The 26,082-nt window shown below is 45.9% G+C and overlaps 1 protein-coding gene across 3 annotated transcripts in view; it reads right to left on the reverse strand.

The window, feature by feature from the left end:
- The window catches only part of LOC139267157 (structural maintenance of chromosomes protein 6-like), a 177,131-nt gene that overhangs the window by 3,165 nt on the left and 147,884 nt on the right, over positions 1 to 26,082 (reverse strand). For all 3 annotated transcript variants that reach the window (XM_070885036.1, XM_070885037.1, XM_070885039.1), the window contains 5 exons: positions 21,127 to 21,272; positions 18,148 to 18,273; positions 16,361 to 16,466; positions 8,283 to 8,435; positions 2,032 to 2,129 (listed from right to left, as the gene is read on the reverse strand). In XM_070885036.1, the coding sequence (XP_070741137.1) occupies positions 2,032 to 2,129; positions 8,283 to 8,435; positions 16,361 to 16,466; positions 18,148 to 18,273; positions 21,127 to 21,272 (629 nt within the window). The remainder of the gene's footprint in view (positions 1 to 2,031; positions 2,130 to 8,282; positions 8,436 to 16,360; positions 16,467 to 18,147; positions 18,274 to 21,126; positions 21,273 to 26,082) is intronic.

Consider the following 26,082-nt stretch of genomic DNA (forward strand, 5'->3'; position numbering starts at 1 on the left):
CAGGAGTAGGCCATTCGGCCCTTCGAGCCTGCACCACCATTCAATAAGATCATGGCTGATCATTCACCTCAGTACCCCTTTCCTGGCGGGTGGTGCACTTTTCAGCTCATAATGAGCGCGCGCTTCCTGCCGGTCATATTGGACGCTTATGTACTTGTTTAAAACCTGAAAAATGGGTGCAGCATAATTGAATTTCTAGGCCTATAATTTCCTATGACATAATTTTTTCTAATTGCCCCAGCTTCACTTCCCAAGCTCTGCACATTGCAATACATACACTTTATTTAGTACAAGATATTGTTCATTTACCCACTCCAGGGACTTGAGCACAAAAAAAAATCTAGGCTGACACTCCAGTCAGCATCATAGGCAGTCCCTCGGAGTCGAGGATGACTTGCTTCCACACTAAAAATGAGTTCTCAGGTGACTAAAGAGTACAATGCGTGACCTACAGTCTCTGTCACAGATGGGGCAGACGATGGTTGAAGGAAAGGGGGGCCTGGGTTGCCGCATGCTCCTTCCACTGTCCACGCTTGGCTTCAGCTTGCTCTCGGCGAAGAGACTCGAGGTGTTCCGCACCTTCCCAAATGTTTTTCCTCCACTTTGGGCGGTCTTGGGCCAGGGACTCCCAGGTGTCGGTGGGGATGTTGCACTTTATCAAGGAGGCTTTGAGGGTGTCCTTGAAGAGTTTCCTCTGCCCACCTGGGGTTCACTTGCCGTGTCGGAACTCCGAGTAGAGCGCTTGTTTTGGGAGTCTCATGTCAGTGCAGTGCTGAGGGAGCACTGCACTGTAGGAGGTGCCTTCTTTGGGATGAGACGTTAAACCGAGGCCCCATCTGCTCTCTCAAGTGGACGTAAAAGATCCCATGGCACTATTTCGAAGAAGAGCAGGGGAGTTATCCTTGGTGTCCTGGCCAATATTTACCCATCAATCAACATAACAAAAAAACAGATTATCTGGTCACTATCACATTGCTGTTTGTGGGAGCTTGCTTGTGCGCAAATTGGCTGCTGCGTTTCCTACATTACAGCAGTGACTGCACTCCAAAAGTACTTCATTGGCTGTGAAGCGCTTTGGAGAAGTCCGGTGGTCGTGAAAGGAGCTATAGAAATCCAAGTCTTTCTTTCTTTAATTCTGTATTAAATAAATTATTTGCTGATTTATAACCGATGCCTTTGCTTGATAGAGAATGTATTCAATATTCCTACTGAAGATGAGGAGAATTGCACAATGACAAGTTACTGGACAAATAAAGGCAAATTTAAGTGGTCGTCTTATAAGAGTGGTTGCTGATGCTAAACCCAAGTAAAATATCCAGCGTAATACCCCAAAACATAATAGTAAGTTAACACAGCACAAACTAAGATTTGGACCTGGGATCATCCTGAGCTGTATGAGTCACAACACCAAAAGATGCAGTCAACCACTAAACCATTGGGCGAGCCCAATCAATATATATCCATAAACTGTTTTTACATAACAGCACTAACGGCATCAACAGCCCTGATTCCGACAGCAATTCTGTAATTTAAATGAAGTTGCAGCACAGAATATTGGCTCTGCCCTCCCCACAATACTACTGGGCATAATTGTTCTGGTGGAGTGATGCTACCTGTACATGGTTGGTGGAGTGATGCTACCTGTACATGGTAGCAACATAGCTTCCCCATCACAGGCTTATACAGATCTTCCCCAAACACTGGCAATGTATGTAGCCAGGAAAACATATTGCAATTGCAACTTTTTTCCGGAATCCAGCCCTAAACATAAACAGAGCAAATTTGAGAATTAAAATGTAAAGTTATGATAAAATAACTATACATGGGATATGGAGAGAAAGCGGGAAAGGGGTACTGAGGTGAATGATCAGCCATGATCTTACTGAATGGCGGTGCAGGCTCGAAGGGCTGAATGGCCTACTCCTGCACCTATTTTTTATGTTTCTATACCTTCAGATAACTTGTTAATTTAACACAAAGGCATAATCCCATTCATTATTTTTTTAGAAAGAAAAAGGCCTGGTTATGTACCTCATATTCAGTGGAGTAAAAAAGAGGAACTGACGACTACTTTCACGTTCTGCCACCTTCAGCATCAGGTCGATGGAAATCCTGCGATTAACCATATCCTTGGATTGAACAAGAATACAAATACAAATGTAGGTTCATGAAAGAAAAATATACAGGCTTCTCAAGCCTGTCCCATCATTTCTGTCAATTTGTGTTTCTCCATTTCTCTTAATAACCTTGCTTTCCAGTCTCTATCTTCTTTGTAAACACCTTAATTCTCTTTACACCTATGGCATTCTGGCGCAGTTCATTTGACCTTCTCACAATCCTTTATGTGAAAGAATCTTAGATTTGCATTTCACCACCTCAGCTTGAATTCTAAGATTTTGCATTTAGCTATTTAATTCAGAAATATGCCTATAAGGAGAATCAAATATCTCACCAGGAATCCTGTGAGTTAGTTGAGCTTCTTCACAAGTGGAAATAAATTATACATTGAATGAAGAAAACTGAGATTCTCTCTTTCAACTCCTCTCATGGGACACACCACTCAGGAGTCAAAAAGCTGGCCATAGCATATAAAAATGTGAAACGGATTGACCGGCCTTTGATTTTCCTTCCAATGTAAAGTGTGAAAACTTCCCTGAAGATTAAATACAATAGCTCATTTGCCTTTCAACATATCAATTCTAAAATTAAGATATACTCCACTCAAGGCAAGGTCATCTTTTCAACCAAGGAAAGTAAAAATCAGAGGTTTGACCTTTAAACTTTTGCAGCTAAAACCCATGCAGCCAGCTCTCTGCATGTCCTCCAACAGCAACACGATCAGTTGCCATCTAAAGTTTGTTCTGCATTTTAGCACCAATTAACATTCCATTTTGTTGTGTATCTGTAAAGCATGCACTCCCATGTTCCGCCACCAGGGAGCTCATCCCCTGAAGTCCCAAGGGATCCCAGCATCCCTTGAGAGCACTGTATATAAGCTGGCCCCCAAGGCCTGTTCCTCACTCTGGAGTGTCTTATTAAAGACAGAGGTCACTGTTACTTTAACCTCCCTGTGTGCAGTCTCAACTGTGTTAGGAACACAATAACTGGCGACGAGAATACGAATCCAACGCAAAGATGCAGAAAACTGTGGGCATCCTGGAGAAGTTCTCAGAGGGTGAGGACTGGGAAGCCTATGTCGAACGGCTAGACCAGTACTTTGTAGCCAACGAGCTGGACGGAGAAGGAAACGCTGCGAAAAGGGGAGCGGTCCTCCTCACATTCTGCAGGGCACTGACCTACAACCTCATGAAGAATCTTCTGGCTCCAGTGAAACCCACAGATAAGTCATATGAGGAGCTGTGTACACTGGTTTGGGAGCATCTTAACCTGAGGGAGAGGGTGCTGATGATGAAGTATCGGTTCTACACGTGCCAGCGATCTGAAGGTCAGGAAGTGGCGAGCTACGTCGCTGAGCTAAGGCGACTTGCAAGACAATGTGAGTTTGATGGCTACCTGGAGCAAATGCTCAGAGACTTTTTTGTACTGGACATTGGCCATGAGACAATCCTACGAAAACTATTGACTGTAGAGACACCAACCCTCAGTAAGGCCATTGCGATAGCACAGGCGTTTATGTCCACCAGTGATAACACCAAACAAATCTCTCAGCACACAAGTGCTAGCAGTGTTCATAAATTAACTGGAACTGTGTTTGCGAGCAGAAATGTACAGGGCAGAACCCACGAGTCTGCAACTGCCAGCAGGCCTCAGGTGACCCAGATGACTCAAGAGTCCCCAACAAAGGATGAATGCAAGGCAATTCACACCTTGTTGGCGTTGTGGAGGCTTCCATTCAGCCTATTCATGCCGCTTCAAAGGGTATGTTTGCAAGAGCTGTGGAACAATGGGGCACCTCCAACAAGCTGCAAGCTCTGCAAAACCTGCTAACCACCATGTGGCAGAGGAAGATTGGTCCATGGTGGATCAAAGCAATTTCGAGCCTCAGAGAGAGGAGGCAGATGCTGAAGTACACGGGGTGCACACATTTTCAACGAAATGTCTACCTATAATGCTAAACGTAAAATTGAATGGCTTACCCGTAGCCATGGAACTGGACACTGGCGCTAGCCAATCCATCACGAGTAAAAAGATGTTTGAGAGACTGTGGTGTAACAAGGTATTCAGACCAGCCCTGAGCCCCATCCACACGAAACTGAGCACATACACCAAAGAGCTTATCACTGTCCTGGGCAGCGCCATTGTCAAGGTCACCTACGAGGGCACGGTGCACGAACTGCCACTCTGGATTGTCTCGGGTGATGGCCCCACACTGCTTGGAAGGAGCTGGCTGGGCAAAATCCGCTGGAACTGGGATGACATCCGAGCACTATCACATGTCAATGAGGCCCATGTACCCAGGTTCTTAACAAATTTCCTTCCCTTTTTGAGCCAGGCATTGGAAACTTTTCTGGGGTGAAGGTGCGGATCCACTTGGTCCCAGAGGCACAACCCATTCACCACAAGGTGCGAGCGGTACCTCACGTGATGAGGGAGAGAGTGGAAATCGAGCTGGACAGGCTGCAACGCGAGGGCATCATCTCCCCAGTGGAATTCAGCGAGTGGGCCAGCCCGATTGTTCCAGTACTCAAAAGTGATGGCACGGTCAGGATTTGCGGCGATCATAAAGTAACTATTAATCGTTTCTCGCTACAGGACCAATACCTGCTACCTAAGGCAGACTACCTATTTGCAACACTGGCAGGAGGCAAGACGTTCACCAAGCTCAACCTGACTTCGGCCTACATGACGCAGGAGCTGGAGGAGTCTTCGAAGGGCCTCACCTGCATCAACACGCACAAGGGACTGTTCATCTACAACAGATGCCCGTTTGGAATTCAGGCGGCTGCAGCGATCTTCCAGAGAAACATGGAGAGCCTACTCAATTCGGTACCACACACAGTGGTCTTTCAGGACGACATATTGGTCACAGGTCGGGACACCGCCGAGTACCTACAAAACTTGGAAGAGGTCCTCCAGCAACTGGATCGCGTAGGGCTGCGGCTGAAGAGGTCGAAATGCGTCTTCATGGCAACAGAAGTGGAGTTTTTGGGGAGAAAGGTCACGGCGGACGGCATTCGGCCCACAGACGCCAAGACAGAGGCTATCAGGAACGCGCTCAGGCCACAGAATGTCACGGAGCTGCGGTCGTTCCTGGGACTCCTCAACTATTTTGGTAACTTCCGACCGGGGTTAAGCACCCTTTTAGAGCCCCTACATGTGTTATTGCGCAAAGGTGAGAACTGGGTATGGGGAAAAAACCAAGTAATTTCTTTTGAGAAAGCCAGAAACATTTTATGCTCCAACAAGCTGCTTGTATTGTATAACCCGTGTAAAAGACTTGTGCTAGCATGTGACGCGTCGTCGTACGGAGTCGGGTGTGTATTACAACAAGCTAACGTTGCGGGGAAGTTTCAGCCTGTCGTCTATGCCTCCAGGAGCTTGTCGAAGGCCGAGAGGGCCTACAGCATGATTGAGAAAGAGACATTAGTGTGTGTGTTCGGGGTAAAGAAAATGCACCAGTACCTGTTTGGCCTCAAATTTGAGAAGGAAACCGATCACAAGCCCCTCACATCCCTGTTCGCTGAAAACAAGGGGATAAATACTAATGCCTCAGCCCGCATACAAAGGTGGGCACTCATGCTATCAGCGTATAACTATACTATCCGCCACAGGCCTGGCACCGACAACTGTGCGGATGCTCTCAGTCAGCTACCATTGCCCACCAAGCGGGTGGAAATGGCGCAGCCTGCAAATTTGTTGATGGTGGCGCAGCCCGCAGACTTGTTGATGGTCATGGAAGCGTTTGAAAATGATAAATCACCTGTCACGGCCCGCCAGATTAGGACTTGGACCAACCAAGATTCTCTGCTATCCTTAGTAAAAAACTGTGTACTGCATGGGAACTGGGCCAACATGCCCGTTGAAATGCAAGAGCCAATCAAGCCGTTCCAGCAGCAAAAGGACAAGCTGTGGGGTAACCGCGTAGTGCTACCAAAAAAGGGCAGGGAGACGTTCATCTCGGATCTCCACAGCACACACCCGGGTATAGTAATGATGAAAGCGATAGCCAGATCCCACGTGTGGTGGCCCGGTCCTGTGTACGGCAATGCAGCGTGTGTGCTCAGTTGAGCAACGCGCCCAGAGAGGCACCACTAAGTTTGTGGTCCTGGCCCTCCAGACCATGCTCGAGGATCCATGTCAACTATGCGGTCCCGTTTCTCGGTAAAATGTTCCTGGTGGTGGATGCTTTTCCAAAATGGATTGAATGTGAAATAATGTCGGGAAGCACCGCCACCGCCACCATTAAAAGCCTGAGGGTCATGTTTGCCATCCATTGCCTGCCTGACATACTGGTCAGTGACAACAGGCCATGTTTCACCAGTGCCGAATTTAAAGAAGTCATGACCCGCAATGGGATCAAACATGTCACCTCGGCCCCGTTTAAACAAGCCTCCAATGGGCAGGCAGAGCGGGCAGTAAAAACCATCAAACAGAGCCTTAAACGAGTCACAGAAGGCTCACTCCAAACCCGCCTGTCCCGAGTACTGCTCAGCTACCGCACAAGACCCCACTCGCTCACAGGGGTGCCCCCGGCTGAGCTACTCATGAAAAGGACACTTAAAACCAGACTGTCGCTGGTTCACCCCAACCTGCATGATCAGGTAGAGAGCAGGCGGCAGCAACAAAATGTAAACAATGGTCGCGCCACTGTGTCACGGGAAATTGATCTAGATGACCCTGTGTATGTGCTAAACTATGGACATGGTCCCAAGTGGATCGCGGGCACGGTGATAGCTAAAGAAGGGAATTGGGTGTTTGTAGTTAAACTAGACAATGAACAAATTTGCAGAAAGCACCTGGACCAAACGAGGCTACAGTTCACAGACTGCCCTGAACAACCCACAGCAAACACCACCTTTTGAGAGCCCACAACACACACCCAAAGGATCAACGACACCACGCCGGACCAGGAAATCGAACCCATCACGCCCAACAGCCCAGCAAGGCCAGGCTTACCTAACAGCCCTGCAGGGCCAACAACACGCCAGCCCAACGACGGCACAGCCAACACACCAGAACAGACATTTGTACCGAGGCGGTCCACCAGGGAAAGAAAGGCTCCCGACCGCCTCACCTTGTAAATAGTTTTCACTTTGACTTTGGGATGCGGAGTGATGTTGTGTATCTGTAAAGCATGCACTCCCATGTTCCGCCACCAGGGAGCTCATCCCGTGAAGTCCCAGGGGATCCCAGCATCCCTTGGGAGCACTGCATATAAGCCAGCCCCTAAGGCCTGTTCTTCACTCTGGAGTGTCTTATTAAAGTCTGAGGTCACTGTTATTTTAACATCCCTGTGTGCAGCCTCATCTGTGTTCAGAACACAATACATTCCAACTTGGGCATTAAAAATTAAGGTATACCAACAAGAGGGTAAATTTTTATCTTCGCCACATGGGCAGCAATCTGGCAAAGTGAATCACCAGCCAATTGTTATCCGATATATTGATATAGAAGGAGGCGGGGCCAGGGGCGAGGACTCCCAGACTGGGTGTTCCCCGGCACAGCATAGAATCAGCAGACTGTCCTGCTAAGTGAAACCAGGCATGTTGACACACTAAATGGTGGAAGTAGGGCCCACCTAATGGGCCAGGCGTGGATCATAGCCTGGACCTCTTAACCATGTACAATTTGTTTGTAAGAGGCAGATTTTTTTTTTCTGTGGTTGTGGTGTGTCGAAGTGATACCCCCTTACCCCCCCAGATCTGAATCACTGCTGGGAGTCCTATCCTCCTTTGTCAGGTGGGTGCCTGAGATACATCCCTAGTGGTCTTCTGCCTGGGTTATACGAATTAAGGAAACATCCTCGTGACCCTATGAATGCTGGTGAGCACATTCCTGAACTTCCGCAGGTTTTTGACCAGGATGTTTTTAAGGCGCAACTAATAACCCCTGTGTGCGAGCATGACAGATAAACTGCTTGATGTGAAGCACTGTAAAGAAAAAGGAACACATTAAGCCAGGAGATTTTCCAAAGATATATTAAAGCTTAATATGATGCTGTAAGTCTTCAGTCTGGAGCAAATGCTATCTAGAAATGGACTATCTGAACAATATTTATTATTCCATGATTCTGTACAAGTTAAAAGCTATAAGTTACAATAAATGTTGCTACTTTTACATTTATTAACTGGAACATTAATTGAGCCTAGACATAACCATACCATATAAACATCAAACTCATCCAGACAACGGAAAGGAGACTCCATGGTGTCCCACAGGGAGAGGATGAAACACACGGTTGAGAACGAACGTTCACCACCAGAAAGGGATCGCATGTCACCTGCCGCTGTCTTGATTCCATCTTCACGCTGAACCTTTAATAAGTAAGAGTATTGAGAAAAGATTCTGGTTCTTATATTCTTACAAAAATCTCCAATCTGACAAAATGAACTTGCAGTCAAGTAATCCTTATAGGGGGGTGGGGGAACCTGCTCATATCTAAAATACTCAACTTTTCAGAACTTGCTGGATTTTCACATTAACTACCCATGAAATTTGCCACAGAAAGTCAAGGCTGGTAATTGACAGTGGAAGTAATAAGAACATAATAGGAACAGAATGAGGCCAAACGGCCCCTCGAGCCTACTCCACCATGGCTGATCTTCGACCTCAATTCCACTTTCCTGCCTGATCCCCATATGCCTCGACTGAGTCCAAGGGGGCAAAATTCGATGGCCCCCAAAAATGGGTATGGAGTATCAGGCCTAGCAGCACATGTTAGAGGTTTTTCCAGTCCCCTTAGATGCCGTCACATGTGGCCACAAGAAAACATTCCCAGACTGCCACTGAAGACAGTGCAGCCTTCTCTCGCATTCTTAGCCTTCAGGTGGTATCTGGGGGCAGTGCTGTCCGGCGAGGACAGGCTGGTGGAGGACCTTTGTTTAGTGTAAGGCCCATGCTTTCGTACGCCTCAGTAAATACGTCGACTATGTCCTGGAGTTCAGCCTCTAGGTGCGCAGACGCAGGCATCTTCGGCGTACTGTAGCTCAACGACAGAGGTTGGGGTGATCTTGGACCTGGCCTGGAGATGGTGAAGGTTGAACAGCTTCCCACTGATTCTGTAGTTTAGTTCCACTCCAGCGGGAAGCTTGTTGACTGAGGTGGAGCATGGCAGCGAGCAAGATTGAGAAGAGGTTTGGGGCGATGACGCAGCCCTGTTTGACCCCGTGGATTGGGTCTGTAATGGATCCACTGGTAAGGATCACGGCCTGCATGTCATCGCGGAGCAGGCGGAGGATTTGGGGGGCATCTGAAACGGGAGGACGACGCTCCGTAGACCCTCGCGGTTGACAGTGTCAAAGGCCTTTGTAAGGTTGAAAGCAGCAATGTATAAGGGCTGGCGCTGTTCCATGCAGCTGTTGCGCTGCAAAAATCATGTCCGTTGTGCCCCAATGGGGATGAAATCAGCACTGTGACTCCGGGAGGAGCTTCTCGGACACAGGGAGAAAACGGTTGCGGTGGACTGTAGCGACAACTTTCCCAGTGGTTGATAGCAGGGAGATTCCTCTGTAGTTGCCGCAGTCGGACTTCTCCCCTTTTTTAAAGATGGTCACGATCACTGCATCTCTGAGATCTCCCGGCATGCTCTCCTCCCTCCAGATGAGAGAGATGAAGTCATGTATCTGCACCAACAGTGCCTCTCCGCCATACTTCAATGCCTCAGCAGGGATTCCATCTGCTCCCATAGCCTTGTTGTTCTTAAGCTGTCTAATGGCTTTTTCTACATCATGCAGTGTTGGCGTTTTACTGAGGTGTTGACGGGTAGCATGCTGCGGGATGGAGTCGAGAACACTCGAGTCAAAGGCAGAGTCTCGATTGAGGAGATCTTAAAAGTGCTCCTGATAAAGGTACGCGGAGTCAGAGGAAATGTATTAGCATGGATAGAGAATTGGTTGGCTAACAGAAAGCAGAGAGTCGGGATAAATGGGTCCTTTTCGGGTTGGAAATCGGTGGTTAGTGGTGTGCCACAGGGATCAGTGCTGGGACCACAACTGTTTACAATATACATCGATGGCCTGGAAGAGGGGACAGAGTGTAGTGTAACAAAATTTGCAGATGACACAAAGATTAGTGGGAAAGCGGGTTGTGTAGAAGACAGAGAGGCTGCAAAGAGATTTAGATAGGTTAAGCGAATGGGCTAAGGTTTGGCAGATGGAATACAATGTTGGAAAATGTGAGGTTATCCACCTTGGGAAAAAAAAACAGTAAAAGGGAATATTATTTGAATGGGGAGAAATTACAACATGCTGCGGTGCAGAGGGACCTGGGGGTCCTTGTGCATGAATCCCAAAAGGTTAGTTTGCAGGTGCAGCAGGTAATCAGGAAGGCGAATGGAATGTTGGCCTTCATTGTGAGAGGGATGGAGTACAAAAGCAGGGAGGTTCTGCTGCAACTGTACAGGGTATTGGTGAGGCCGCACCTGGAGTACCGCGTGCAGTTTTGGTCACCTTATTTAAGGAAGGATATACTAGCCTTGGAGGGGGTACAGAGATGATTCACTAGGCTGATTCCGGAGATGAGGGGGCTACCTTATGATGATAGATTGAATAGACTGGGTCTTTACTTGTTGGAGTTCAGAAGGATGAGGGGTGATCTTATGGAAACATTTAAAATAATGAAAGGGATTGACAAGATGGAGGCAGAGAGGTTGTTTCCACTGGTCGGGGAGACTAGAACTAGGGGGCACAGCCTCAAAATACGGGGGAGCCAATTTAAAACCGAGTTGAGAAGGAATTTCTTCTCCCAGAGGGTTGTGAATCTGTGGAATTCTCTGCCCAAGGAAGCAGTTGAGGCTAGCTCATTGAATGTATTCAAATCACAAATAGATAGATTTTTAACCAATAAGGGAATTAAGGGTTATGGGGAGCGGGCGGGTAAGTGGAGCTGAGTGCACGGCCAGATCAGCCATGATCTTTTTGAATGGCGGAGCAGGCTCGAGGGGCTAGATGGCCTACTCCTGTTCCTAATTCTTATGTTCTTATGTCCTTCCAGCGGGCCCTGACTGCCTCAGTGTCCTTGATGAGTGTTTTCCCATTCTTGGCCAGCAGTGGGGCGAGGCCTTGGAAGTTTGGACTGTAGGTGGCCTTGACTGCGATAAAGAATCCTCGCACATCATGGCTGTCGGCTAGTTGTTGTATCTCCTGTGCTTTCTCCATCCACCACCTGTTCTTTAGGTCCCGAGTTTTTTGTTGGACTTCAGCCTTGAGCCACCCGTAATGCTGCTTTGCTGCTCCAGAGTTGGGTAGTTGCTTAAGGCTCAGAAATGCTCTGAGCTTGCGATCTATTTGCTCTTGGATCTCTTGATCATTCTCATCAAACCAGTCCTGGTGGTTGAGTGACCGAGCGTCTCTTCGCAGGCACTGGTTATGGAGGCCTGGAGGGCAGACCAAGCGCTGTGGGCATTCTGCGTCTCAGAGTCATCAAGGCACGGCAGGTTAGCTGTGAGGCGCTGACTGTACAGGGCTCTCTTAGTTGGGTCTTTAAGTGCACCGGCATTGACTTTTTTAGTGACACTGCTTCTGTTGCCCCCTCTGCTTTGAGGCTATGTTGATGTAATGATGGATCAGATTTGGAGGTGGTCCGTCCAGCAGTCGTCAACTCCTGTCATGGTGCAGGTGATGCGCACATCCTTGCGATCCCTGGCTTGGATGATGACATAATCGAGCAGGTGCCAGTGTTTGGAGCAAGGGTGTTGCCACGATGTCTTGTATTTATCCCTCTGGCGGAACAAGGTGTTGGTGATGACAAGATTATGCTCTAGACATTTTGTCAGGCGTAGGGTACCCCCTCTCTGCCAATCACGCCTCCCCAGAGGGCTGTGTTTTTGCCGACCCTGGCGTTGAAGTCACCTAGGAGGATCAGTTTGTCGTCTGCGGGGATGCAGGACAGGAATTTTGAGAGGTTGGAGTAAAAACCCTCTTTGGTCTAATCTGTTGCATCGAGTGTTGGGGCGTATGCATTGATGACTGTGGCGCATTGATTCCAGGTTGGGGTGAGTCGAAGAGTCATGAGGCGTTCGTTAACCCCGCAGGGGGAGTCTTTGAGGTGGTCGACCATCTCATTTTTGATGGCGAAGCCAACTCCGTGAATGCGGCGTTCTTCCTTAGGTTTCCCTTTCCAGAAGAAGCTGTAACCTCCACCTTGTTCCTCGAGCTGGCCTTCCCTGCCCGTCGGGTCTTGCTTCGGGCGGCGATGTCGATGTTCCCGGGCAACTATGGTGGTGCGGCGTTCGGGCCTGTCGCAGTTGGAGTTGTCCATGAGGGTCCTGATGTTCCAGGTCCTGAACTTCATGTTAACAGAGTGGAAAATGCCTGTGCATGAGTTCTTTTAACGTGGGGTGGCTGTTGCACACCGGCAACCACATGGGCTTAGCTGAGCAAGGTCTTGGTCCAGTGGCAAGGGAGTCCAAGACGACTGAAGACCAGGCACTGCTGTATAGGTCTGGCACTGCCACCATGCTCATGGTCTACAGGGCTGTAGTAATATCCGCCCTCCTGCATGGCTCAGAGACATGGACCATGTACAGTAGACACCTCAAGTCGCTGGAGAAATATCACCAACGATGTCTCCACAAGATCCTACAAATCCCCTGGGAGGACAGGCACACCAACATTAGCGTCCTCGACCAGCATTGAGGCACTGACCACACTTGATCAGCTCCGCTGGGCAGGCCACATTGTCCGCATGCCATACACGAGACTCCCAAAGCAAGCGCTCTACTCGGAATTCCTTCATGCCAAAGGTGGGCAGCGGAAACATTACAAGGACACCCTCAAAGCCTCCCTGATAAAGTGCAACATCCCCACCAACACCTGGGAGTCCCTGGCCAAAGACCGCCCTAATTAAAGGAAGTGCATCCGGGAGCACGCTGAGCACCTCGAGTTTCATCGCCGTGAGCATGCAGAAATCAAGCGCAGGGAGCGGAAAGAGCGTGCGGCAAACCTGCCTCAACCTTCCTTACCCTCAACGACTATCTGTCCCACCTGTGACAGGGACTGTGGCTCTCGTATTAGACTGTTCAGCCACCTAAGGACTCATTTTAAGAGTGGAAGCAAGTCTTCCTCGATTCCGAGAGATTGCCTATGATGATGGCATCTAGAAGGAATACCAGAATAAGGCAGAGGGCAGATGCGTGGGCAAGAGAGGGAAGCAAAGCATTGAATACAAGCAAAATTTAGGTTAATAACAACTGCCCTGAAGCATTGTTGGGCTACTGGTTGTGGGAGATTCTTTTATCTTGTGTATAAGTAGAAAACTGAATATTCAAAAGCTGGCAGACGGTGGTGAGGACAAGGAGGCTGATGAATATTGCAATCGGAATTCTACAAGGAGGATGAAATTAAAGATGTAATTGAGAAGGTCTCCTGAATTATCTTATTCCCAATATCTTTGGCCGCCATTGCAGCTTGTCTCTGACATCTACTACTACCAGTTCCTCTGCCTCTCCTAAACCCTCTGCTGGCTTGTTTTCCTCCTCTGAGATTTCCATTGGGCGACACTGCTCCAGGTAAAGTTGAGGAGTACACATCATGCAACTGCAGTTCTGTATACAGTGTTAGTGACATACTGCAGGCTGTGTTCTTTTACATTGAAGTCAATGATTTGCTAGTGCCCATTTTGTGCTACTGGCCAAGACCAATTTCCAATCAATATTACCTTGGATTCAGTGTCACCGATTTCTCCTGTAAACAGACCTGCATCCTTTACCATCAAGGATTTACCTTTCTGTCCATTATCTAGTCATTCTGTAGCATGGCACGGAGGCTGCAACAATGAATCTCTATTATATAAACTGGATACAATAATCCCACACGTGTTTATTTATCTACCAGTAAGACAAAGCCAAATTGTAAACCAACAAGCGGGTTTATTCTATGTGTAATATGTGAATGAACAGCATAAAATTTGCAGCAAATTTCAAAATATTTCACAATGTCTCACAATTTAGAAAAATCACAAAGCACGCCACACTATTTGTTCACAGGCTAATCTCACATTACTAACTAGCAAAGGTCTGAAACCAGTCTGTACTAAACTTAGAATTTAAGTTCTTATCCAGCCTCTGCACCACTCACACTATGGCTGCACTATGTACCAGCTATATGATACAACTGACTAAATGTACTTCATTAGTACTACTCAAGCCCCAGGACCTCTACCACTAAGAAATAAAGAACAGCCACATCATGGGAATGCCATCCAAGTTCCTCAGGTCACATATATTCTGACTTGGACATATATAGCTGTTCCTTCATTGTTGCTGGGTTAAAATCTTGGATTTCCCGTCTTGATACCATTATGAGAGCTCCATCATCACAAGAGCTGCAGCGGTTCAATAAGGTGGCCCATCACCATCTTCTCGGGGCAACCAGGGATAGGCAATAAACGCAGCCTGTTCATGTTGCCCACATCCCATGAACAATTTAAAGACAAACCAAGACCCATTGTTTTCTACCCTTACGTCAATTTTTTTATCTAGTCATAAGATTTATGTTGAATCCCCACTGCTTTGAGCTTAACCAACAGTATTTCAATTCGAACCTTGTCAAATGCTTTTTGGAAGTGAGGCTTTCAAAAGTCCTCCTGGGATGTCACAGCCAGAGTCAAGGAGTTTCATCAGGCACGATCCTGCTCTGAATCCACACTGTTTACTAGGTTAATCCTGCACAAATAATTCTAAGTACCAATTCGCTACTTTTACACAGGTATGGAAAATAATGGGTCTGTAGTTGCCCGTTTCAGTTTGTCATTATTTTTCAACTTTGGAAACGGCCCAATCTGCTCCCCATCTGTTAGTTACCTCTTCAGTGTCTATTTCCTTTAGAGCAGCGCAGACTTATAGGTAACCTGATAGCGGTCTATAAAATAATTGAAGGACTGGATAGAGTCCCTATTGATGGATAATTTCAGATTTGGGAGGACCAGGAAATGTGAGTTTAAATTATGCAGGAGTGGGAATAGACTGGATATCAGGTGGTTCTTCTTTTCCAAGAGAATAGTGAGCCCCTGGAATGCATTGCTGGCTGGTGTGATGAGTGCTGAGTCTCTGCATGCCTGTATGAGCAGCTGAACTGGTTCCTGACTGGGGCAGGGATCACATCATATAAAAGGCAAGTGTCTTTATAGATAACACTTGGTCTATGTTGTTATATATGTGGACTTGTATTTACTCTGTACAGCCACCCGAGGGCTCATCCCCTGGAATCCCAAGGGATCCCATAATCCCTTAGGAACACAGGTATTTAAGGAGGTTTCACTGTTTGGAGAGGCACTCTGGAGACCTGCAATAAAAGACGAAGGTCACACTTTACTTTGAGCTCATAGTGTTCAGTCTGACTCTTTCTCCATACACAACACATATAATCTCCTGGACTCGTTTTGATTGCCTGAGGGAGTGGGAAGGGAATTTTACAGAATATTTTTTCCCTTATTGACACTAGGTTTTTTCTATGTTCTTTTGCCTCATCCAGGAGATTACATGGCGACAAAAAAGAAGAAATGTTTAATTATGATGCTCCAGTCATCATGGTGTAGGGCAGGCTTAATGGGCCAGCTGGTCTTTTTCTGCCCATCAACTTTGTATGTGTATACTGTCTTCATTATATGGCAATCTTGTCCCTGTTGTACTTATCTCCAACTCTCACTCCTTATGATTTGCTCTCGAAGTCTAGTGCTGCCTGGTCATTTCATCGAACTGTGATGACTCATTCAGCAAGTCTAGTACTATCCACTCATCCTTGATAACCTCTTCACATTTTTCTGCCCTTGTAAGTTCCTTTAACTTCCTTAAGCTTTTTTGATCAACAGACCTTTATCACATCTCTTCACTCATCTATCATGCCAAGCTTTCTCGTTCTTTATCCCATAGCAAACACACTTCATAGCATGCATCTGAATTATACTTCTCTCAGATGCTCCTCTTTTTGGCACCCCTTGTGATTTTACTTCCCTCAAGTAGCCATTGAGAAATTTACTTGTCACAGGTGCTTCCTTCTAAATTTATCTTTAGTGTAACTCTCATCTTCACATGTTATAAGACTATCATCTTTTTGTGAGAAACATTACACTTTTGATAAATTGCTAAATATTTGTCCTCTATAAATGACAAGCTGAGAGAAATGCTAACCTCATAATTAATCTTATATATTTCTGATTACATTAAAAAAAACAGAAAAAAGTTGAAATATTGTAATCTATTCCTCAAAAAGAAAAACAGTCTAATAAATTGTAAATAACTTACTGAAATTGAAAGATCCCTATTCTTATGGTCGAAGTTAATATTCCCAAGGTAATGCTGCTGAGACAATAAGCTGATGAAGTAATATTTGCAGCGAAGAGAAATGTATCTATTTAATTCAAACAGAAAGAGAAAATTATGTTATGAATATATTCATCAGATACAACAGATAATACGTATTATATGCCGGATGGCTTCCTAAAAGAATGAATGATAAATAACCTTTTGGAAGTACTCCAAGTAGAAAACAAACCTTGCAGGCAGTAGGAACTGACTGGATGTTGTTTATTTAAATTTCAACACAGCTTACATAGTTTGGAAGCAAGGCAGTGCTTCTGAAATGGATAAAAAATTGGCCAAAGCGGAGGAAGCAAATGGTGGTTGTACGTGGAGCTGAATCAGCTGGAAGGAGTTAACTAATGGTGTGACTCAGGGATCAGTGCTGGGACTGTTGCTGTTTACAATGTATATACATTATTTGAAAATGGGGGAGAAAGAAAACTCTCAGGTTTGCAGATGAAACCAAACTGGAAGGGACTGCAAATAACACTGACCAAATGCAGGAGGATCTGAAAAGATTGGGAGCTAGGCTGATGAATGGCAGTTGTCAATGAATGTGAATGAATGCAAAATCACAATGTTGAGAAAAGGTCATAAACAGTGTCAATATTGGCTAAATGGTGTTATTCTACAAGACGCAGTACAGGAGAGTGATTTGGGGGTACTGGTGGATAGGTCTTTGAAGCCATAAGTACAGTGCAAGTTAACGAAAGCAATTAGTGTCTTGGCTGCGTAGATGGAGGAATAGTTGCATAGATGGAGGAATAGAGTGCTAATCTCAGGATATGATTCTGCGTTTGTACAGAGCGCTGAGTTGCACTGGAGTTCAGTGTAGAATTTTAATCATCATATTTATAATAACTTGCATTTATATAGTGCCTTTAACATAGTTAAGTATCCCAAGGCGCTTCACAGGAGAAGATATCCAGGCTCTGGCGAGGGTGCAGTGTAAGTCAACTAAATTGACAGCTGATTATAACAAAAATTGATTTTTTTCTGTGTTAAATTTTAAATGTACTATTAGAAACAGCATTTAAGTAGTTGAAACTCAAGGTCAAAAAGGGTATTTTGCCAATAAAATCCATCAACATCCAATCATGGATTTTCGTGCAATTATCAAAGATTAGTTAACCGTATAATATTGATGAGCAATGCAGCCATCTGTGTATGGCTGTGGATCTGATGTAATTTTGAGTGATGCAGTCATCTATTGCCTTTTGTTTCTGCATAATTTCAAGGATTAGGAATTGCATTTCTGAAGGAAGCCTGTTTTACCAGAGAGAATTCATTTCAGTTTTCCAGCCAGGACCAGAAGAGCTCAAGTTTGCACCGACTGTGCAAGGAAGCTACAAGTAAATTTCTGGTTTTAAAATTAAGTTTACAGAGAAAGAGAGCAGTTTTTAAATTAAAATCCATTAATAGTATATTATTTTTTTATCTATTAAGGCCAATAGGGAAGTGTATAATGCATTGTTGTATACTGTATATTGTCTACCCATTTTATTGAAATAAAAACATTGGTTGGTTTAAAGCTCGAGACTTGGTCTGAGAGTCGAATTAGAGCAGATATAACTCTGCTGGCCTAATTTCATTACCTCAAGCACACCAACTCCCTTACAGGGACATAAGCAACAAGAGTTGCATGAAGGAATAAAACACACAATAGTATTGCATCTTAATTATAATTCAACAAATACAAAAACTTGTACTGAATGAATTGTGATAATTGCCTCCTGAATTTTTCATACGCTTTTTGCCTTGTCTCCATTATTTTATCAATCAGCTGCATAAACTTCTTCAGGTTCTTGATTTGGTTTCTGACATCCTTGTACATTTCCAAAGCTTCAGAGTACTGCCTGTTCAAAAAAAACTGAAAAGTTACTAATATCAGGCATATTAATAGCTTTGAGAATTTAATCCATGGAAGGCAGAGCACATGAAGGCTCAAAGACCAAGGAGGGAATGTTAACCCCCGAAAATGGGTGGGTTTGGTTCAGGTGGGAGGTTAAAGAGTTAAAAATCTGAAACAGGAACCCAACCCACCTCAAATCTGCCCACTTCCGATTTAACGGAGGCAGGATGGGGGGAGGGCGACCAATCCATTCGCAGGAGGCGGGTTGGTCATTTAAATATTTTAAATCAGGATACATGCCTTCATTTTAATAGTTATTCTATTTTTGACCACAGACAGCTAGGTTTACCTGGCCTTGGGAAATCCAGCAAGTGAAAGGAAGCATGAAGTGCTGAATCCATGTGGTAAGTGCCTTTGCAGCCACACTGCTTGTGAGCCAGGAGGAACAGGAGTATTTCCTCCAGGCCCAACAAGCTACCCAATAAACAAATCTATCTGCAACCACTCCCCCCGCCCCCCCATCTGCTGCCCGAGCACCACCTGCCCCCGCCCTCCGCGATCAGACTCCCACCACACCATGCCGGGACCACCCCACAATCAGACATCCCCCCAAAACTGCGCCCCCCCCCCCCCACCCCAGCAATTGGACAACATCCCCTCAAAATCTCTCCCACCCTCCCATTAGACCTGCCTGTTCTCAGCCCAGCTCGGCTGCAGTCTTGTACTGCAGAATTTACATAAGAACATAAGAACTAGGAACCCGACAGGCAGCAAGCCTATCAATCAGGCTGGATGTGGGCAGGAAACACACAGAAAAAAAATGAAAGACGCCATTGTTTCTCGACCTCAAAACAGAACCCCCGCTCCGTCCCTGCCTTCAAGCTAATATCCAGTCCCTAGTTTCATTTAAATAGGATTTATTGCAAACTGGTAGGTTATTCTTGGGTCTGGTGTAAAGCAGTATTAAAGCATTGATAAATTTAAATATAAGAAGTTACCATACATTTAAATCCTTAGGTGTACATGACTCATTGGTCAAAATATTTACATTTTAATTAGGATCTTTCAAAACTTCTGAAAAGATTTCAGAAAACCAAAAATATGTCAACATTTATTTCAATTTTGGTGTGGGGCCACTGCTCGTAGCTGCAGAATACTTCTGGTGCAGCCTATTCAGTCTGTCATCCTTCCATTGACCCTCTTCCTAAAAAGAGGTTTAGGAAATTACAGCGGGGAAATAAAAATGGCGCTGTTGCTCATTTGATCTTATAGGGTTTATTAAACTAACTTCTGTACACAGCTCGGGCCCTGGAGATCCCCATGCTGCTTTTTAATGGATGGATAGATAACTGTTAGGTGCACGTGAATATCGGAATACTGTGAATGTCTAAATAACATCCTCAGCATGCCAATAAATTATTCAAATTAAACTCCTGCCACTCCCAGCATCCTTCAATTCTTCCAGTGCAAATGAAAAATAGGTGGATAACTAACCAGCTCGGATAGCCACCCCTTTTTTCAATGGGGAACACCCACTTCACATCCAAAAATCGAGCATTACCGAATAAAAAATAAACACTTAATAACAGCTCTGCATGGTTCATGTTTGGTGAGAAACCTGCACTATATGGTCAGTAAGTGACAAATTTGCCTTGAATTCTTGCATATACCATCCAGCTTGCCTACATCGTGATTGATAAAATTGCCCAATGGACCTGGCTTGCAACAATGTTGATTTACAAGTGATTGGATTCAATTCGTACCCTCAGGCACACAATTTCTGCATCTACTTGGGAGAGAGGGGAGGTCAGTGTTGTTCACTTATGATATCTTATTAATCTGTGTTTGAATTCAGTATATCACACTATGTATTCTGTGTAATCATTCATGGATATCTGAGACCTACTTGAGTCCTCCACAACATTCTCTTGGGGGACCAGGGTGGGTACGGTATAGAGCCCTATTTATTAAAAGCTTCTATCAAATTAATTCACCCACATTGACACGTAGACCAATGAATTACTAAACTCTTTTTTTTGACAGTTGTGCAAGGGTGGCCTGGCAATATCTCGCTCTCTCCCTTTCTTTCTGGTGGGCATTCACCCCTCCTCTACACTTTATTATTCTCAGAACGGAAGGGTCCAAGAGCCAGAGTCACCCATCTATTATTTGCAATGGAGTTGCTCAGACCTGCTCCTTGTATCAACATGACTGAACTGTTTAGTGGGGGCTAGGGGGAGTCCTGACTTGAGGACCTCCATGGCAGCAGTTCAATTGACTTTATTTTTAAAAAGCAGAGAAATATCTGGTAAGACCATTAGTTTCTTCTATGAAAAGGGTGAGCACCATCCTTCTCCTTTAAGCTCTCCATTGATTCGCTTTCTTCTGATAACACAATAATTGCTGAACATATTGGTGCCATCTGCTGGTCCGCCATACTCCCGCTGTAACGGGAGGTTTTTGATGGAACAGATCATACATATGTCAGGACCTGGATCCATATGGCCCTGACCAATCTAAGATTTTCTGCTAGGCCTCCAACTGCCTGTGCTCAGATTTCCCATTTCCCCAGCCAATTCGGGATCTGGAATATGTCTGGTGGCCAGTGCACCCAGTGCGATGAAGTGTACTGAAATTTAGAAGGTGCCCATCTGGACGCCAAGACATGGAACCCCAAAGAAGAGGACTAAGGAGGCCGAAGGGGACAGATAAGAAGTTTCTCCAGGGTGGGGGCGGTATCTGTCCTGCATATTTTAGAGTCCATTATGTTATGTACAAAATTAAAAGAATTAACTCCACAATAAGTGGCAATGGGATTTTATTTATTAGATGTGCAATGTGCATTACAAATACATACCTTGTAATTTCCTCCTTGTTTCCATGACGTTCTTGTTCTGTGTTGATCCTGTCCCGCAGGCGATTGATCTCCGCATCAATACTCTTGGGAGTTCTGGTGACTTCTAATCGCGGTGAACAAATCTGCCTGGCTTTAGCAATATCTCGCTAGAATAAACAAGATAAGGAGCTGGACAAAGAGGAAAGGGCACTTGGCACATCAAGCTCGTTTTTAACTATGGATATGTGTTTCAGGCAGCACCATCCATTACTTTAATTTCCACATCTAAGTGCATATTAAATGGGAAAATGTATCCCCCGGTTTGTGAATAAAAGTAGAAGCTTCACATTCCGTGTTCCCTCAGGTGGACCCATACCAGCACTTTCCTGTTGCTCTGCCCCAGCACTGGTGATATTTAAATTCCCAACTTCAGTTCAGGCTACCACTGATTAAAATCAGAGTCAGTGCAATAAGATAACTACAGGAAAAGGCTAAAGGGGCCATTTTAACCTAACCTGCTGGCAGGAAATGGGCAGGTTTGGGATGGCCGCCCATTGTACACCCAGTCCAACTTTACTCTCCATTAAAGTCAGTGAGGAGCTAAATTGAGCAGGGTGTAACAAGGGTGTCTGGCCCGATCCTCTCCATTTTCCACCTGACAGGTTAGGTTAAAGTTACTCCTGTAAAGTCAAGTGCAGCAGCTGTAACTGTTAGTAGGGAGGATTATCATCTAAGTATCACAGCGATGGAGGAGTGGAGCAGTAGCTGATGGGAATGCACTGGTTGAAATAAGAAAATGTATTTATGGATGCCATCCCACCTGAATGTGAGAATTTCGACTGTCAGCGGCTTTGTGATGTTGATTCTCATCTGATATAGGGTCATGGATTTTACACTGGATGCCACATAGGCTCAACAACTCCAGGTGCGCTGCACCTGTGAAGGGCACAGATGGCCCAAATTTTGTTCCTTAGCCCATTAACATCGCTTGTCAATGAGGGCTGGAAACAGAAGTGCAGCTGCTGGCCTAAAAGCCTCATTTCTGGCCTTTAGCTCAAAAGCAGCCACCAAAAGGCCCTTCGACTCCAGTCTGAGGAAGGTCCTGATGCAGCCCTACTACCAGCTTTTTGGGGAATCCTGTGTTTGGGCACTCCATGGCCTGACTGTATCCTTACTATCATGCATCATGTGTCGGTGAACTCATCTTTGGTGGGTAGATGAATATACACCCCACCAGACTCAACCTATAACCCAAAAGACAAATTTAATTAAAAATATCCAGAACAAACAGCATATTTATAGTAATTATCCTCAAAATGTTAAAAAGACACTACTGCTGTGCCACTATTGTCCTGCCATTCTCACAGGCCTGATTCACATCTGCACCCAGAATCTAAACCACTACTTGAGGATGTCAGCCACTTAGGATATTTAGAATTTAGTGGGTGTTGTGTATACATGCCTGTTTACTGCGTGATGTCTGTAACACTGTCATGCAACATTGAATGTACCCTTGTACTGTACACACCTTACCGGTACACTAGAGAGTGCTGTTGCTGGAGACCCAGGGGTTGCCTGCACATGGCAGGAAACCTAGCATAAAAAGGAACACACAGCTTGTTGTTGGCACTCAGGAGCTGCTAATTAAAGACTGCAGGTCTGCACAATTTAAGTACCATACCCTGCCTCGTGGAGTCATTACTAAAAGTGCCTACATACATTACAACTGGCGACGGGAATACAGGATCACGAACTACACGCTCAACATGTCTAACCTCAGCAACTTTCAGCAATTTACGGAGGGGGAAGATTGGGATGCTTTTGTGGAAAGATTGGAACACTTCTTCATAGCCAACGACCTGGACAGGGACACACCGGCCACACTACCGAACAAACGCAGAGCCATCCTGCTTAGCAGTTGTGGGCCCACCATCTACAGTCTCGTCAGGGACTTATTAGCCCCGGAGAAGACAACCACCAAGAGCTATGAGGAACTTGTAACAATCATACAGGAACAACTAAAACCGAAAGAAAGCATTCTCACAGCCAGGCACCGGTTCTACACTTACCGGCAACCTGAAGGCCAAGAAATTGCCAAGTATGCTGCACACTTAAGAAGACTAGCTGCACCGTGTGAGTTTGGCGACCACCTTAATGAAGCACTAAGGGACATATTTGTCATCGGAATCGGCCACAAAGGCCTCCTACACAAATTGCTCTCGGCTGACATTACGGTCACCCTGCAGAAAGCAATTCAAGTGAGCCAGGACTACATGGTTTCGGCCAGCGACTCCAGGCGAATACTGACCCAGGACTCTAAACCGGCGAGCGCAGTGCACCGCATGGACACTTCTAAAGGCAGAAATGCTGCTCCGAGTCCCGCAACCCTGAGTCCACCACATGGGGCAAACCGGATGGCCCCGTGCTGGCGCTGTGGAGGAAAACACAGGGCCCACCAGTGCCGCTACAAAGTCTATGCATGCAAAGGCTGCAAAAAGGGGCACCTTCAGAGAATGTGCAGAAAAGGATGTACTCACTGTGTCTCTGATGAATTGGCTAATCACCGGGGCTCCGACACAGATGAAGATGAAGCTGCTCTAACCCTGGGAGAGGAGTATGGAATCTTTACCTGCTCCACCGGAAGTTCTCCGTGGATGGTGGAAGTGGACATCGACGGGGTCCCAGTCTCCATGGAGGGTGAGCCAGTCTGTGATGAGCCAAAAGACCTTTGAAAAAATTTGGAGGAATCCTGCCACTCGACCAAAACTGTCTCCTGTCCAGGCAAAGCTGCTCACCTATACCAAAGGTAAAATCCAAATCGTTGGCAGTGTAGATGTCCGGGTCTCCCAAGGCGGCGTGTTGAACAAACTCCCCCTGTGGATTGTAGCCGGCGACGGTCCCACGCTGCTGGGCAGGAATTGGATGAACCGAGTCCACATCAGGCAAAGTGGTGCTGTGGAAGAAAAGACCACCACAGCCTGCCTGCAGCAAGACCACAAAATGACTGCAGCACCACAAGCATGTGGAAGAAAAGGCCACCACAGCCTGCCTGCAACAAGACCACAAAATGGCTGCAGCACCACAAGAACGTGGAAGAAAGGAGCACCATAAAATGGCTGCTGCTTGGTGAGCAGCAGACCTGCATTCAAAATGCGAGTCAACATGGAGGAGCATCATGTGACATCGAGGGGCCAATCGGATTTGAAAGCTCCCTTAAAGGAGACCGGTAACCAAAAAAATTTAAAGGCGAAGTTCCAACTATTTGAGTACACGGATTTTAAAGCTAAAGATGCAATTAAAGGGTGCAAGTATGAAAATGTATGCAATGTAACCATGAATTGTGATGCTGGTTTAACTAATGTAACTAATGAGATGAATGCAGGTGTCAGTAAGGTTAAGAACAAGTTTATTATGCTTAACAATAATGATAGAGATTGTGAAATGCCTAATGTTACCATGTTTGTTGAAACCAGGACACCCAAAAGTGATGCAAGTGCTAGAATGTATAATGCAGGCTCGACTATGTGTGATCAGAGCCAAGGTGTCATGTATAGGACACTGCCAAAGGACATTGGGTCCTACAGGGACCATGCTAATGCCAATGGAATCCCCCTGTGGGAGACCCCCAGGTCCAGAGGTTACCTGACCATGTAGCCTGGACCTTTGGAACGAATGTGATGCCCCTTGCAGGGCACACACACAGGCAGTGGGAGCAGACCCACTATAGGGACAGTGGTCAATGGGCAGCCCAGCCACCACTAATGGCAACCGGCACCAGACCAGCCCTACAGCCCCTGGCCACCAGAACCAACACCAGAAGTATGAGGCCAATACCCTCCAGCTTCCCTGGCAAACCCTGGGATGACCTGACCCTCATCCCCATTGGTGGACAAGGAGCCCACCCAGTCTTGTGGCCCTGCCCACCACCCCACAACTACCCACATCACAGTGTATACACACCACCCACTGCTGCCGTGGCTATCTCCCCGAGGGATCCCACAACAGTGACACTCACTTGGTTTGTGTGTGAGGGAGGGGAAACGTACGAGGCCAGCCTCAAGCACAGGGGTCACACCTGGCAACCACACAACCCTCACCACAACCTCCCATAGCCCACCACTGATCACCTCTCCTGGTCATGACAACTAGAAAATGAAAAATGCTCAGGGGGGAGTATTGTTGTGTATGCACGCCTGTTTACTGTGTGATATCTGTAACACTGTATGCAACATTGAATGTACCCTTGTACTGTACACACCTTACCGGTACACTAGAGGGTGCTGTTGCTGGAGACCCAGGGGTTGCCTGCACACGGCAGGAAACCCAGTATAAAAAGGAACACACAGCTTGTTGTTGGCACTCTGGAGCTGCTAATAAAAGACTGCAGGTCTGCAGAGTTTAAGCACCATACCCTGCCTCGTGGAGTCATCACTAAAGGTGCCTATATACACGACAGTGGGATGGCTTGATTCTTTGATATATGCCAAATACTTTGAAAGATCTCCCAGCGAGGCCCTCATTCATTGTATAATCAGATCAAACAAATCATGCATAACAAGAACTTCCAAAACTACGCAAGCCTCTGCCATGCCCGAGGTGTGAATATTAGTCAGAGTCTAACATCAATCCCTACATCTTGTTGAAGACAGCCAGAAATAACAAACCATAACCCCATGTGTGCATTGCCATCAGCAATGCAAAATCTAATTAATAACCAAAAATAACACAACATTTTCATTACAGATATCACTATAGTACTATTCACACTCCTGCAGACTATCAAACCTGTCCAGGGTAGGGACAGCTCAATCAGCGACTCTGAAGGTTACCGCTACCAAGGTTTGGAAGTGGCTTTCATCAAGTGCTTTGATTGGGAAGTGCACAGGAAGATTCTTTAGACGGTGACAGATAAGTGAAGGGAAATGGAAAGATGTAGACAGGACAGTTAATGCACTTTGACAGATGTGGAAGTCATAG

Source organism: Pristiophorus japonicus, chromosome 7 (assembly GCF_044704955.1).
Source record: "Pristiophorus japonicus isolate sPriJap1 chromosome 7, sPriJap1.hap1, whole genome shotgun sequence".
Lineage (NCBI taxonomy): Eukaryota > Metazoa > Chordata > Chondrichthyes > Pristiophoridae > Pristiophorus > Pristiophorus japonicus.